Below are 16,703 nucleotides of genomic sequence, written 5' to 3'. Positions count from 1 at the left end.
GACCCTAAACGTTCCTTACAATGAACATTGAAGCCCAAGTCATAAAGCTATTTCTGGAGGGTACAGTAATGGCTACACTTCCTTGCAATAGCTATATTTTTTTCCAAGGGTATAATATTTCCTGTCAGATGTCTATGGTATTAACCACTAAACTTAACATGATTTTAATCTGGGAAGTGCCTAAAATGGCACTGGGGTGCCATGTTTAAAACCTCTTCCAGATATCTCAACGTAAACTGAACACATTTCAAATGAACTGCCAGGCCTTCAAAGACACACAAATTGAAGATAAGAAAGTTTAGCTAGTTTTACCAATTCCTGCAACCCTATCATAGTAGTAAAGGTCCTGCACATTAATTCACCCTTTAATTACACCTGTAGTACCACCACGGTCTTCAGTGAAGCATGGGGTAGAGTCTGGTCCTAGGTCTGAAACTTAATTTGAGAACAAAACAGATACCAGCACAACACTCAACAGCACTCCAGAGCTAAGAGAGGTAACAGGAGTAAATGCTGAGGGTGGAATTCTGGCCCCACTGAACCTAGACCTATCAACCACTTCAACAACATTTTGATACTGATAATAGCACATGCCAAAAGTGCAGAAAGGGGGGCCTCTGCATTTAAGATATCATTTCCATTAAACATCTAAATATATTTTTTAAGCTTACCATGTTTTGCCCATATCTAAGGCAACAAAAAGGTAAACATCAGGATTAACTACAATTGGCTATTAGGAAAGAACTTTAAAATATTCTTGAAGTAGATTAAAAAACGCATGAACTGTATGTGCATACTTGCACATGGAAAGAGTTTACCTTGAAGGCTGCAAAGAAAGAAAACCTTGACTGCAAAAACTTGGTTAACAATTTCCTTTACCTTATGGTTTGTCACTCGATGCTGAGCAATTACAGTCAGTTTTTCTAGGAGCCCTCGTAATCTCTCCTGTGTAGCATGGGAGATCAAGTTCACAACATCAGAGTTAAGTTCCATAATGTCATGCCTTTTACCTGTGGAAGCAGAGAAAATCCATTACGTGTTTTAGTAGTAGCTGATAATTGAAATAATTAGCACAGCAGGTATTCTGTTCCCCCTGGAAGTCATACCCATTATGAATAAAGGTTTGGAGATTATGATTTTCCTGGTAAAGTCACAACTTCAAAGATCTTAGACATTACATTAATAAAACTTAGCCTGAAGCTTCAGAAAATATAGACATTGTTTCACTTAGCCTCTAGAATCATTCTCCTTGCAAGGTCATTTATAGGACAAAGTTAATAAGAACACAAATCAAGTCTCATGTTCGGAAGGGAGAAATAGTCACTGTAGAAATTAGTGCCATATTCTGTTAATTTCAGTAATTAAAAAAAATAGAGAATTACATTTTGCCCTGTTTGACACTGCACTTGTTAACAACTTATGACATTTATTTCAATGAACAGTTTTGGTTGGGTTTTTTGGGGGGTTTTTTGTTTTTTTCCCCCGCAGTGTACTCCAGGCATGGAAACCTGGACCTCCTCTCACCCAACCCTGAGCAAACAGCATATGCTAGACTGACCCGACACACCTAAAGTAACAGCTTGGGAAATCTACCTCTCACGCAATTGGGGTCAGAATGTCTTTCCTCTCTAACCTATTCTTTCAGGCTGCCATTCTTATAGCTGGCTCAGCAGAGAACAGCAATTTCAATAGCTGTGGTCAAGAATAGTAACAGCTGCACATAACTTTGCTTGGACCCTACCCCCAAAGCGAAGTGTCACCTCTATAACCTTCTCACAGTTGCAGAAAGCCAATGGAGAAGTCTTTCTACGGATGACAAACTCTCAGCACAATCACATACAGGTACAGGGACAACCGGGGCTTTTAAAGCAGACAGACAGTAATTCAACTATGGATAACCAATGCACTTCAGCATTTTAAATTTTCTTGCCCCTCCTACCGCACTTTACACAACATATGCCCCAAATCGGAGGTTCTCAAACTGTGGCCCGCAGACCACCACTGGTCCACAAGCTCCATTTCGGGTGGTCTGCAGAAAGGTTGCAGAACAAATTGAGACTATCTGTACTTGTAAGGCAAGACTACTGATATTAAAATGCAAGTTGTGCGCTTTGATTTGTAGAACAAAACGTTTATCAGGTCTGCAAAAACCCTCAGCAATTTTCAAGTGGTCTGCGAAAAAAAAGAAAGAAAGTTTGAGAATCACTGCCCCAATTGATCACCCATTTTGTTTGCCTTTATTTTCATTAATGTTGGCATCCAGATATGTAGGCACCCTGTTCGTACACTAACAAACACATGAAGTTACTCTACATATGATCATAACAGTTCCTGTTGCGTCACTTCAAGGCATTAAGTACCCTGTTTTATGTGGTACTTAAGTACTTACGGGTATATTCACTTCCTTGAGTTTACAAGTCAGTTAGGAACAAATGCTAAAAATAATGCTTCCTTTTTTCTAAAACATTCAGATTACCAGTGCTATGTGTTTCTCCCCAAACTAATTCTCGTGCATAATTTGAAAATCAAGATACCTTAAGGAAAAGGTACACTGAAATTAGACTGAGGTCCAGATTTACAGAGGAACTTCAGTATGGAAGTCACAATCTAGACCTCCCTACATAGTGTAGGGGGAAGTTAGGCATCCCTACAAATGGGATTTACACAACTGAAGGTGAATGCCGGGGGAGGCCTGAGCTAGCTGATAAAATGCAGGCGAGGTGTGCCTGAAATTCTGCCCCTTTCCCTCAGCGTGGACACTCAACTCAAGGCTGCAATTATCTCACTATTATATGACTATCAGACTGACAACAATTCCAGACCCACTCCTGAACTTGGATACTTAAGTTGCTTCCATGAGTCAAAATAGCTGGCTCACTTCTCATTTGACGCATGGGTTGTAGTGTACACCTTGTACATCCTGGTCTCCTTAGGAGAGAGTGCTCCAACCACCACGCAAGAAGCAAGGCTAGGACTGGGGCAGTTTCATCATCTCCTATTCAAGTTAGACCACTATGCAGGCAAGACTTCAAGAATCAGGGAACTAGATTCCCTGGTAATGAAGCTGGTCTCCTGAGAAAGGAGACCACAGGTGCTCTGGTCCTTCCTTACAAATTTAATAGGTCTGTCAAACAATTAAAAAAAATTTGGTTGTGTTTAGTTGCACCTAATCGTGATTTTAAATTGCACAGCTAAAAGTATGCAGGTACTTTGTATGGTTGGGGGGAAGGCTCTGGGGTATGCGTGGGGGCAGGGGATTTTGTGACAGTGTGCAGGGGCTGTGCAGGGTTTGGAGCCTGGGGAAGAGGGAGTCCCTGCACACCCTAGCAGGATGCAGGGTGCTATGGCTTGCAAGCAAGGGGCAGACAGTGCCATGCCAGTGTCTATGCAAGTTTGCAGGGGGGGGAAGCAGATCAAGGCTCCCCCCACAGTGAGGGAGGAAGTAGGGCAGCTCATTTAGGGATGGGGGGGGACAGCTTCCCACTACTGCATGTGTCCCCCAATTTGTGTGGGGCAGAGGCAGATTGCCCACTGCAGGTTGGGGCTCTGTGCTCTGCTGCCTTTGCCCTGGGGAGCTGCGCACCAGCCACACTATGTCCCCTGCCCACTTGACAGCGGGAAGCAAAACATGGCATCATGCAGCTCCCGGGGCAAAGGCAGCAGGTTGCAGAGCCCCAACCTGCAGCCCACCTCCGCCCTGTGCGCAAATCCAGGGGCACATGCCCTCATGCTTAACCTGAGGGTGCACACAGTGGCAGGGAGTTGCCCTGCCTCCCCCCCCCCCACACCCCTGGATGAGCCACCTGAAGCTGTCCCATGAACCATCCTGGCCCTGGGGCCTCATTCACTCCAGCCCCTGCCCTACTCCCTCCCTCACTGTGAGGGCCTCGATCTGACCCTCCCCCCGTTTCCCTCTCCCCTTCCCCTCCACAGACTTACTAGCACAGCGCTGCTCTACACAGTGTGCAGACTGCAGCTGCTCCTGTCAGTCTGTGCCCCCCCCCACCGTTGCAGCCCCACAGAGCTTGTGCCTGGGCTGCCCTGTGGCAGCACAGAGGACCATCACTGCCTCACTGGGTGGCCTGGAGGTGGCAGCAGAGCAGAGCCCAGGTGCAGGCTCCAAAACCATGTGTGTGATTAACTTATTAAAAAAATTAATGCAAGAACCAATTTGCATTAATTGCATGTGCTAACTGTGATTAATACACAGCTCTAAAATTATGTTCGAGGCATTAGCTAAAAATGCCTAAATAATCTTGAGAGCAACGACCAGAAATCCAGGTGTTCTTTGCTCCTGGATTCAGTACTTCTTACAGGTTGCTTATATGGATTTGAGTTAACTGTGTTTTTAGGCATATGGCTATCTTTCTGGGTACAATATTAACAATCTCACTGTATTTTCTTCCATTTTGAAAAAAAACCAGCATGGCCATGTAATCTGACTATTGTAACACACATACACACACAAGAAGTTGTGGCTGCACATATACACTTTGGTATTTCCTGACAGTACTTAACTGGTTCAAGCTTAATGTTAGATTAAGGCAGGCTGCCAGGCAAAGACCAGGAAGAATAAGAACAACAAGCAAACCAAGGTAATTTAAAAAAAAAAACAAATCTGAAGGTCCCAAACTGGATTGGGGCTTCAGACAGCTAAGGGCTGCATAAAAACACACACTCCTGACTCCGAATAGCATATAATCTAATACTCGCCAATGGCAGGGCATAGCAGACTGAGACTATCAAACTTCTGTAACATGCACAAATACATATAAATCTATGCATATAAATTAGAGACTGGGCTTTATTATGCTCTTGTCCAATTCTTTTAACATGCTTTACATTTTTGGATTCAAAGCAGAAATGGGCTTAAGGGATTTCAAGAAGGAAGCAGTAGTCCTCAGCATCCTACTGCATCAAGCAGCAGATGCTACATACGTCAAAAAGTGTTGAAAATGATTTTTTTTTTAAAGTTTACCACAGCTGTACAGAGAGTAGAAGGAAATGGCACTCCCTTACTAAAGAGAAATGCTTTATTGAACAGGCAGTTCCATGGCTGCTTTTCTAAATCATATGAGTAGAATCTGCAATGTTTATCTGTAGCATACATAAGCAATATAGTTGAGTCTGAGAGTTGCCCCTACACTGGGGAAAAAGCAGCAGTTACTCCAATCTCTCCATCAGGTGCTGTATACGTAGAAATCTGATCTAACCACCATCACATCCCAGTGGGCAACTCACACTGCTATGCATCTGTTATAGCCCTATCATCCTGAAGAGATAAAGTAACCCAGGGAAAAAGTGTATGAACAGCTGTGATGTTTTCCCTATTTTGTAATTAGTTCCTATTCCCCCTACCCCGCTACAGGTAATTCTACAAAATATTTTTCCAGTCGCAAAATGAGAGCCAACTTTCTGGTTAGAAGCTGAAGTAGAAACGAAATATAGCTTCTTTTTTTTTTGCTTTGCAAACTATATACAACTTTATGAACTCAAGACAGTGGGTTATAATACAGCCCAACCCCATCTTCAAAGTAACACTTGTCAAAATAAATAAGTTATTATTTAAGCACTGAACTCAGATTGTCAATTGCACATTACAAGAGAAGATAATTTGTTCTTACCTATGTTTAAAATTTTCTTTTGCAGCACCTCTGAGGAGAGGAATGGATTGTCTGCACAAGATCGGATCACTGTACCAACTAGTTCAGAATTTGTTGCCAAGATGCATGCATTTTCCTCATTAAGGTTGACCCCAGCCATAGAAGTTACATCATTGATATCATCTTCATCTCTACCAGAAAAAAATATTTCCTTAATCATAATTTTTCAGAATTACCATATTTTCCTCACATATAACACTACACAAAATTAAAGGCACATGCCTTGTTTTTTTGAAAGATAGAACGGAGAGAGAAAACAAAAACGTGTTTCCTTGAAAATACTGGCACGTACAGTATTTCTGTGGGTGGGGAGGGGGCAACACACAGGCAGCTGCCACTAAGGGGAACAAAACTTTATGGCCATTCCATTACTGCCCCCACAACACACAGAGCTGCAGCCTGCAGCATGTCAGCTTCCCAGCTGCAGCATGCCATGGGACGGTAGGGGAGGTGGGGGGGGGGGCGGAGGAAAAGAGGAGATAAACATGTTCAGAACCAGCAGCTAGGGTGCTCACTGGGCTCCACACCTTGTACAAGAGTGTAGCATTACTTTTTATTTCTCCCAGCAAAGATAAATTGCAGAAGCTGATATTAACATATTTCCTTGCTTAAAGCACGCACACTTCCCACTACATGTATGACTGTCTTAGCAATAAATCATAGTATCATAGAATATTAGAATTGAAAAGAACCTCAGCAGGTCATCTAGTCCAACCCACTGCTTAAAGCAGGACCAGCCCCAACTAGATCATCCCATCCAAAGCTTTGTCTAGCCAGGCCTTAAGAACCTCCAAAGATAGCAATTCTACCACCCCTCTGGGTAACCTGTTCCAGTACTTCACTACCCTCCTTGTGAGAAAGTTTTTCCTAATATCCAACCTAAACTTCGCTTGCTGCAATTTGAGACCATTGTTCCTGGTTCTGTCATCTGCTACCACTGAGAAAAGTCTAGCTCTGTCCTCTTTGGAACCTGCCCCGCCTTTCAGGTACCTGAAGTTGTCTATACTCATCCCCCCACCCCAAAGCCTTCTCTGTTGCAGACCAAATAAACCCAGTTCCCTCAGCCTCTCTTCACAAGTCATGTGCCCCAGCGCCCTAACCATTTTTACTGCCCTCTGCTGGACTCTCTCCAATTTGTCCACATCCTTTCTATAGTAGGGGGCCTAAAACTGACACAATACTCCAGATGTGGCCTCAGTGTCAAACAGATGGAAAGAATCACTTCCCTTGATCTGCCAGTATACATCAGTCTACTGTTAGGCTTCTTCGCAACCAGGGTACACTGTTGGCTCATACTCAACAATGTAACCCCTAGGTTGACTGTAGCCTGTAGGTCCTTTTCTGCAGAGCTGCTGCTTAGCCAGTCGGTCCCCAGCCTGTACTGGTGCATGGGATTGTTCTGTTTTAAGCGCATGACTTTGCACTTGTCCTTGTTGAACCTCATGAGATTTCCTGTGGTCCAACCATCCAATTTGTTGAGGTCTCCCTGAATTCCAGCCCTACCCTCCGGCATATCTACTACTCCCCTTCAGCTTGGTGTCATCTGCAAACTTACTGAGGGTGCACTTTATGCCATCTTCCAGGTCACTGATGAAGGTATTGAACAAAACCAGCCCCAGGTCCAACCCCTGGGGTACTCCACTTGATACTGGCTGCCAACTAGACATCAAGCCATTGATTACTACCCTCTAAGTCTGATGATCCAACCAGTTTTCTATCCACTTTACAGTCTATTCATCCAACCTGTAGTTTCTTAGCTTGCCTGCAAGCATGTTGTGGGAGACTGTATCAAAAGCCTTGCTAAGTCAAGGTATATCACATCCACAGAGCCTGTCATCTCATCACAGAAGGCAATCAGGTTGGCCAGGCATGACTTGTCCTTCGTGAACCCATGCTGACTGGTTCTAGTCACCATCTCCTCCATGTGCTTAGAAATGGATTCCTTGAGAACCTGCTCCATGATTTTCCCATGGACTGAGTTGAGGCTGACTAGTCTGTAGTTCCCTGGATCATCCTCTCTCCTTTTCCTAAAAGATGGGCACTATATATTTGCCCTTTTCTAATTGTCCAGGACCTCTCCCAATCGTCATGAGTTTGTAGAGCCACTGGCCATTGTCTTTAAAATCACATGAGCCAATTTCCTCAGCACCCTCAGGTGCATCATGCCTGGACTATGGACTTGTACACATCCAGCTTTCTAAAAAGTCTTTAACCTGTTCTTTTGTCACTGTTGGCTGCTCACCTTTTCCCCAAACTGTGCTGCCTGGTGCAGTAGTCTGGGACCTGACCTTGCCTGTGAAGACTAAGGTGAAAGAGACATTGAGTACTTCAGCCTTTTCTACATCCTCTAGTCACCAGGCTGTATCCCCCCACCCCCGTCACCCTCCCTCCTTTAGTAAGGGACTCACATTTTCCTTGATCTTTTTATTGATGACATACTTGTAGAAACCCTTTTTGTTACCTTTCACTTCCCTTGCTAACTGCAACTCCAATTGGGCTTTGACTATCCCAATTTCATTCCTGCATGCCTGAACAATACCCGTATACACCTCCCCAGCTGTTTGTACAAGTTTCTACTTCTTATAAAAACTTTATTTTTGTGTTTTAAAAACTCTTTTGTGTCACAAAAGAGTTCCCTGCTAAGCCAAGCTGGTCTTCTGCCATACTTACTAATTTCCCTGTGCATCAGGATGGTTTGTTCTTACATTTTCAGTGAGGTTTCTTTAAGATACAGCCAGCTCTATTGGGACTCCTTTTTCCACTCAGACAGTCTTTTCCCCCTCAAACCAGCTGCCAATTTTTTTTGGAAAGAGTACAAGATTGATGCGAGGAAAATACAAATATGATCTATTGTTAAAATGAACAGTCATACATGTAGTCCACCCGATGCATTATGAACAAACAAGTGTGCTAAAGTTTGAGAATTCAACACAAGTCCCTCCCTCCCGTTATTCTGACTGAAGGGCACAGATATCAAGCAAGACCAAGAAATTACTTTGTTTTAATATACGAGAAGGGCTAAAGATGACGGAAAAAAAGAACAAAAGCTTTCTGTAGGAAGTATTCAAAACAAATCAACTTCCTATCACCCCTCAATTCTGAAATTTTATTAGATGATTTTCCTCATTCTGCAAGATCTACTCCAAATAATTTACCCCCAATCATGCAGTTCATTATATTTGTTTAGGTTTTAGAAACACATTTAGATCCTTAACACACTGAGGAGTTCCAACAGAACCCAAGATGAGAAGCTTATTATTTAACAAATGCTACAGACTAACAACTGAATACCTCTTCATACCAATGCACAACAGTACGATGTTAAGGTTAAAAGTCTCCATTTTCAGGGCAGTTACCTTAAGATTTATTTTAATATTGCAATAAATCAATCAAACCAGGTTTCATTCTTTGAATCAACTCATCCATCCAAATCACTTCAGGTCCAACTGCTACATAACCAAGATGATCCTTTTTTTCAACTACACAAACTCTGCAATTAGCAACATTCCTGTTCTCCAGGTAAAATACCTAACAAATTTAACAGTGCTGTGGCATTGCTCCCATTTGTATTCCAAAAGGTTTGTACTTTCCCTCCCAGAAGCAAAAAGAACCATGGGCACTGTTACTGCATTATGGAGAAGGAAAGGAAATAATGTGAGAACTGAAAAAGTTCACGATGCACACTGCCAGGCTGATCAAGGTTAACCGTTAAGCTAGAGGGTATATTGCGGGAAAAGAGAAGGGCTAAAATATAGCTTGCGCATAATTTTGATACAACGCTGCTGCAATTCCAAGCTTGAGATCATGTAGAATTTAAAATGTCACCATACTAAGCTGGGAGTAGTCAAAATGAAATTAATGTTTAGTTAAAATGGGTGGAAAAAGAAAACCTATTCAAACTTTCTACGAAAGATCTGAAGTTAATATGCTGCATAAATCCTTCAGCAAAAATTTTTATGGAAGAAATAGTTGTAGAGCTTTAGCAGTTGGGCAGTCCAAAGTCTTTTACTATTTAGGTTAGGATTAACAGGCAAAAAAAGCCTCTCACTGCTGCAATGTGTACACACTGCAACAAGAACCTGGGGTACTTTGGACTCTGGTCCTTCAAAGATGAAGGAGAGGCAGTCTCTAGAGCTTGAAGACATCACAGCTGAAATAAGTGGAAGTGCTTTCTGGAGCTTCTTTGAATTGACAAAAGCTGCTGGCTGGACGTTACCAGAGTGGTCTCAAACTGGAATACAATACACCCTGCAAGGTCACTAGAAGGTCCAACTATTGGCCCATATTCTTGGGTAAACATTTCTAGGTGAAATGGCATGCTGTTTGGGTTAGGCTGTTTTCTGACTGGAAGACAACCATAGCTTCTCCCCTAGTTTTTCTGAGTGGAAGTCAATGCTGATTTTAAAAAGAGGTGCTACAAGATCCCAGAATGTAGGAATAGTAATCTAAATACAGAGGATTTTTTTTTTAATTTAGATATTCTTCCTCTACTTAAACTGGCTTAGGCACCATTTATTTTTTGGTGTACACACAACTTAAAGCACAAGGAGGAGAGTGTCTCCCCCCGCATCACTTCATTTGTGCCTCTTTACAGCCAAGCACATTATATATCATTTGCTTAGGGAAAATGGAGACTGTTTCTTGTATCAAGTTTCATTCATTCTTCAGTCAAACTGATCTTCCTGGCTGGTCCTCTGCCCTAGTTCAGTATGCCAAGGTAAAAGCTAAATCCCAAGATTTTCACAACAGTTATATGAGTACAGTGATGACTGAAAGCTGAGGTCACCATATAAAAACAAAATTTCCTTCCCGTGCTTGCCATTAGTGGTTGAACCATTTCAAATACATATTCATAACACATCAGCAGAATGAAATTCTTAATCTTTCAGGAAATGTGCAAATTGGCCTTTGGTGCATGGTAATTGAGTGCTAATTGATTTTCACAACTATACTTCAATTTCCTCTTCCTAATAAACTACCATCGCCACAAACTTTTTTGCTGCAGTTGAGACAACATGCCCCGCTGTAGTACAGCTCCTTCCATGGATCAGCTAGTAAAGGAGTTCATTAAATCAGTTGTAGCCACCAACACAGCACACACAATGAGCCAGCAGATGGACAAATACTGAAACTTAGCACTGAGCTCTACCTGATAGGAGCCAAGAGATAACACTGAATAAGCTTACATCTCAGGTAGATTTTCATTGTAGTTTAGCCTAAAATTACCTTCTTTTCCCTTCCAACTCATAATTTAGTATCAAGTAAGGGAGAGAGACTACAATGGCCAAATTATAAACAGAATCTTCTCATATTACATAGCAATGGTTTTCAAACTTTTAGTTGCAGACTCTTAAAAAAATGTTGAATGGAGGTGCAGACCCCATTTGAATTGTAAAACATAGGTATTCACATACTTTTACATTCATTATATAGTCATCTTTTACAAACCCCTTAGACACAGTTTGAAAAACAAAGCTATATAGTTCTACCAGTGTTTCAATTACAAATCTAAACCAGCTCTGTCACTAAATTTCTACAATGTTGTTAATAATATACACTGGAAGGGCTTTGGTTTGGACAAGCAGACTTCTTTTTTAAATTCTTATACTTTACAGATTTTAACTTCTCTCTACCATATGAATCTGAACTGTTACTATACATTGGGTTACTAGCCTGGATGAATAAAATACCAGTGAATACTAATTTGTACACATGAATACTAATTTGTACACAGGTAAATAAAGCATATGTTTTCCTTACCAAAACACAACTCTAGAAGTACAACCAAAGTAGTGTTTAGCAAGGATTAATGATATTGTATGGACTTCAACAATCATTTCCAATTCCTGACAAGCCTTTCATTGTTCAAGAAATACATACTGTTCAACTCATTTCAAGTGGTGCTCCACATAACTCCACTTTTTATCATCTCAGTTGAAGTGCATTTTTAGCTGGGATAAGATAAATTCTGGTCATCAGACAGAAATATTTTCAAATGATTCAAGTCTGGCCTTCCTACTGGAAATTGGCTTGTCTTCACTTTAAAGATCTCTCTGTGTAATACAATTGTATAGCTATTTCAGTGAACATTATGACTTCTGGTATTGTGTTAGTTTTCAAAAAGACCCTTTTCAATTATTAGAGGTTAAAATTCAAGGAGGGTATCAGCTTGACAATGTTGAGGGAGGGCTGAAAGGGAATAGTTCACAGTTGTCCATTTCTCTCTGCTCAAAATTCACAGTAAACTGAAATACAAGCCAGGTAACATAGATGTGCTTTATTTTCTAAATCTGAATATGCTGGAGGAAAAATGGGCCTCTGGCACCCTCTGGTGTTTGAATAGTGTATATGATTTTGACCAATTCTGTCTTTTATTTAATTTCTGTTGTTGCAGGGAGTTGGGGTGGGTGGGTAAGAATGCTGGAAAAAAGTATTTAACCCCAATTTACATTCTGCCACCCTGGACTAAAAGTTGCGTTCTTAAAACAGGCAATCCAAGTGAAACTATTCTGATTGATAGAGTGGATGAAGCAACCTGAAGAATGGGCAAGAATTCTATCAGCTCTCTTGGGTCACATCCAGATGAGCATGGGTGTATGGTATGTAGTACCACACTGCACATGTAGGCATTCCCCACACTGCTACCTTATAGTAAGGGGGGGGGGGGAGGAAGAGAGGAGATCCAGGGATCAAAATAACCCACACCAAGTGGGGCAACACACATGGTGGCAACATGCGCCACTTAAAACCAGAGTCTGATCTACCAGAACAGCATGCCAGCTGCTGGTCAGGCTTCCTCCCACAGCTGCAGCCCAGGGAAGCCTCCAGGACCCCAGGTAAAGCTGTGGAGGCCATCATAGTTGTTGGCCCTAGCCTCTCCTATGCCACATGCCAGAGCACACATGGCACAGTTGTTCCCCGGAAACAAGTAGCAGTGGCACAAGTTGTGCCACAGCTACTTGTTCCCAGGGAAACAAGTGTCCACACTTGTTTGGAAATGCCCGTAGGCATGGTGGTGAAGCCATTCCTAAAGATGCAGGGATCTGTCAGGAAGCTGTTTTGTAAATACAGCAAAATTTGGGCCATGCAGCTCACACAAGAAGCTATATAGAGTCCATCCTTTCCTCACAGGCATTTAGGGAGAATTCTGACAAAGAACACATACAGAGGTTCACTCTCCTGGAAGTTTTTTAAAAAAGCTGGTTCTTCCCCGGTCATTTTTATCCTCGTACATCCATTTTTATTCTGGAAGAAAAAGCCTGAACATCTGTACATTCATGGTTTCTCCTGAGAGAGTCACTGCTTTCCCAGGAGAAACTGAATATCCACATATAGCTTTAGTTTACATCTTATTTTTATAGTGGACCATGCTTAAATTCATTTAATTAAAAAAAGCCAAAAAAAAACAAACCACTTGGATCTGAGGAACAGTTGACAGACAAGTTATTCAGTTCTGAAAAGGGTTCTTCAGTTCTTAGGAGGAAGATAAGGGAGTAAAAATGGGAAACAAGAAAGGAGACAGATCTGGCCAGCATAAGAAAAATCAGAATCTCCTTCAACTGGTAAAGAAATATTTAAAATGCTTTCTCTGCTATGCACTCTCAGTTTAGTTTAAAATTCAGCTGGTAGGATATAGCTAAACTCCAGGAGAAATCCAGGCTGCAATTTTCAGAGGGATGTAGGTTAGTTAAGTGCTCAATGACCATTGACTTAAGCTACTTGACAGCATCAATAAATTCTGAAAAGCAGAAATCTACTTGGAACCACACCAGGGAAAAGCAAAGATTTTCCTCAAGTTTTATGTGCACATTCCTAGAAAAGTAATTCCAGCATGGAAAGCAACATAGAGACTTAGTGGATAAGGAATTTGAAGGAGCAGTAGAAATGATAAGTTCAAGAGCATTAGTTGTTTGTTCCGTGTTTTGACTACTGACAGTCTTTCACTCTGCTATTTTCTCTGAAAATGTATGCTGCATGTTATGGTAAGCAAGGAGTTTTACTTTTGTATCAATTTACATTTATTTTGGACTTTTGCTAGAGTTTAGAATTTAGCCGATAGATTATAGGTCATAATGTCCCGATCTTTTCTCTGCAGAAGACTAGTTTCAAGCTTGATTTAAAGTCACAAGTGAAACCGTTTATCGTAGTCTCGGCCTCTCCCTTCTACTGTTCCAACATTAAACTTTCCATGAGGAAAACCAATTTTGTAGTTCTGAAATTTAATGAGTTACTCCGACTAGACCTTTAAAGTACTGTAGCAATCTAAAAGGTGGGTAAATTTTCCCCAGCAGCTACAATTAGTGATTTAGAGTTTCACCTCTCACTACAGGGATAAGCATATAAGAAGAGGTAATAAAGAATGTGTTAAAGAGCTCCATACTGTATTAACAGGTTACCAGCACAGTCCAAATTAGTTCAGTGATACCTGGCTGTCTGAAGCGAGCAGAAGTTCCTTTTAGTTTAACTTCAACTAGGGCTTTTGTTACAAAATACCAATACTTTAGAAGATCTAAAAGTGATCTCATATGGCAGAGGATTGACATGTGTCCTTCATTCAAAAGATCATTTATACACACACACACCACACACACTTACTTGAGGGTAACACACTAGTAACTGCATGATAAAAACACCAGCACAAACAGTACAAAATTCTCCATACATCAAGAACAAATGTATCCATTTTTAGGTCAAATGATTTTAGACATTCCCCCCTTATTAACATTAACAGATAAAAACACCCAGCAGAAGTCTTTAAAATATTTATTTTTTATTTAACTTAAATCCCCAAATTGCTATTGCTGTCTGTGCCTTTTGTTGAAGTCTTGCTTCCTAGAGCCACACAAACTTCCGACTTTGTTTATTTTTACCTGAAGGATGTTGTTCCGTTCTCTTTTATTTTATTTTTCTGAACAGGAGATGCTTGAAGCGACAGAATTTTATTTCCTGGCAGGGTGATTTGTTTCACAATGGAACCTAAAAAGTATCAACATCACACAACAGAAAACAAAATAAAAAGAGTGACTACCAATTCAGCTCATACCTTAAAAATGCAAGCGTCTGTTCCAAACTGAACAATGGGCCATTTCGGTCTATTCGGAAATCAGACACTGGAAAAGAGCAATATGTTCTACAAACTTTGCATGGCTCAGAAATTAAAATGTTCTTCTTAATAAAAAGCAGGAACTCACTACCTTTCTCACTAGCACAGATTAGGTGTTGAAACAGGCTGGTCAGAAAAGAATCCCTAATTTGGTAAACTTTGGTTTACATTAACCGGTACTTGGAAAAGTCTCATCAATATCCTGACTTTCCAGAACCAAAAACTGGAAGCAGTTTATAGAAACAGTAGTTTACTGGGATAAGTCTACTTTGAGCACTCAGAAAGCAGGGGGGAAGCATTTTTTTGGTGTAGTGGAATAATATTGTAGCTGTAACTATCCAGGATTATGCAAAAAAGGCAAGGACTTTTTATTTATGGCTGATCTCCTTTATTGGACCAACGGAATGGTTGAGAGAGAGTCAGACAAGTTCTCAAGTGAAAGGCATTGTTTATCAGGTCATAGTTTATGGCATGTTTTCTAAATAGGCAAAAATACACAGTGGCTAGAACACTAGCAAGCTTCTGCTGAGAAAGCCATTCCAAGCAGACACCCAGCAGAATTAACCAATTCCAATACAATCAGGCGTTTTCCTACTTCCCTCCAAAATATCATCCTGCTAATGTTACAATGAAGAAATGCCATGTTACAAATAAATAAAAATGAATTTAAAAAGTCTAATCCTACCTGCAGGAAACTGGTTAGACTGAATTAGCGCATTTAGTGGCATCCTTTTATTAGCGGGTGTCTGAAGAGTCAGCAGAGAGGTTTGTGGAAGGGTGGCCACTGGTTTTCCCCTGCCTCCTGATGGCTGTTGCACTAGCTGGAAATAGTACATATAACATGAAATGTAGGAAAAACATAAACCCAAGTATACAGATAACTGAATACAATTAACTTGCTCATTCAACCAAATCTGTTGAAGGGAAAGCATGCAAGTCTAGCTTTCAGTTGCAAAAAAAAAGTATCACTCTCATAAAAACCTCACATTTTTGTCTTTATGACAAGAAAAACTTACCGGTAGTTCAAATTTGTAGCTAGCAACATTTATTTGTCCAAACAGTTCAAATGCTCTGAACAACAGACGTCTCACCATGCTGACTATTTTCAATTGCTGTATCAGAACATTTTCACTGAATTCTATAAAATTTCATTGCACTAATAGCTTTTCACCTCGTTGCCAGTTTCATTTATCAGAGTATCAATAGAAGACTGAATCCACCTGTCAAGTCCAAAAGGGTCAGTATCACACAACTACAAGAAGCAGCCAGAATTTTTCTAACATGAACAGGTTTTCATAAACAGTTCTTAAAATGTCATTATACATATGAAACCCAAGAACTGCTGACATTTTTGAAGAGTATTAGACCAGCTGAGGGTCAAGATTTAAAATTTAAAAGTAGTCAATGTAGAAGAGAAAAGCTATAATAAATGGTCTCAAAGCTTTATATACTTTGGAGTTGAAGCACTAAATGCCTGTACTGAATGCTGAGTTTACACTACAGGAATAACAGTAAAAAAAGAGAAAGGAGGGGGGAAGAGAAAGAACAAAGGGGGAAAAAGGAAAGAAAGAAGAAAAAGATCAGCCCTTGATATTTCAACAGCTGTGAAAGTATAAAAGGTGTGCTGCATCAGGCTAGTTGTTTTGGTGCTTTTGGCACTTGTAAGAGAAACACAAGATTAGCAGGATTTCAATGTTCCATGTGCAGTAATGCTTGAAACAATGCAGAAATCTTTTCCAGACATACCACTGTCTCCTGCCAAGAAGAAAGCAGCTCACAGGTTTCAACAGCAGCAAAAAGAATTTTTAGTTATACAGTGACCCATGGCTCGTTTGCCAATAGAATGTGGTTTGCAAAATTTATAGTGGAGAATAGTGGTTAAACGCGATTTAAAAGCTACGTCAAGCACTACATTTTACAGATTCTTCTATCAAGGC

The 16,703-nt window shown here is 40.8% G+C and overlaps 1 protein-coding gene across 3 annotated transcripts in view; it reads right to left on the bottom strand.

The window, feature by feature from the left end:
• Positions 1-16,703, bottom strand: part of TAF4B (TATA-box binding protein associated factor 4b) — a 118,468-nt gene that overhangs the window by 46,442 nt on the left and 55,323 nt on the right. For all 3 annotated transcript variants that reach the window (XM_090039852.1, XM_090039853.1, XM_090039855.1), the window contains 4 exons: positions 15,452-15,587; positions 14,534-14,639; positions 5,625-5,794; positions 880-1,010 (listed from right to left, as the gene is read on the bottom strand). In XM_090039852.1, coding sequence (XP_089895978.1) covers positions 880-1,010; positions 5,625-5,794; positions 14,534-14,639; positions 15,452-15,587 — 543 coding nt within the window. The remainder of the gene's footprint in view (positions 1-879; positions 1,011-5,624; positions 5,795-14,533; positions 14,640-15,451; positions 15,588-16,703) is intronic.

This window comes from Crocodylus siamensis, chromosome 3 (assembly GCF_052110815.1).
Source record: "Crocodylus siamensis isolate JL-2025a chromosome 3, ASM5211081v1, whole genome shotgun sequence".
Lineage (NCBI taxonomy): Eukaryota > Metazoa > Chordata > Crocodylia > Crocodylidae > Crocodylus > Crocodylus siamensis.
The sequence above is the reverse complement of the archived record's forward strand: the minus strand, read 5'-3'. Positions and strand labels throughout refer to the sequence as shown.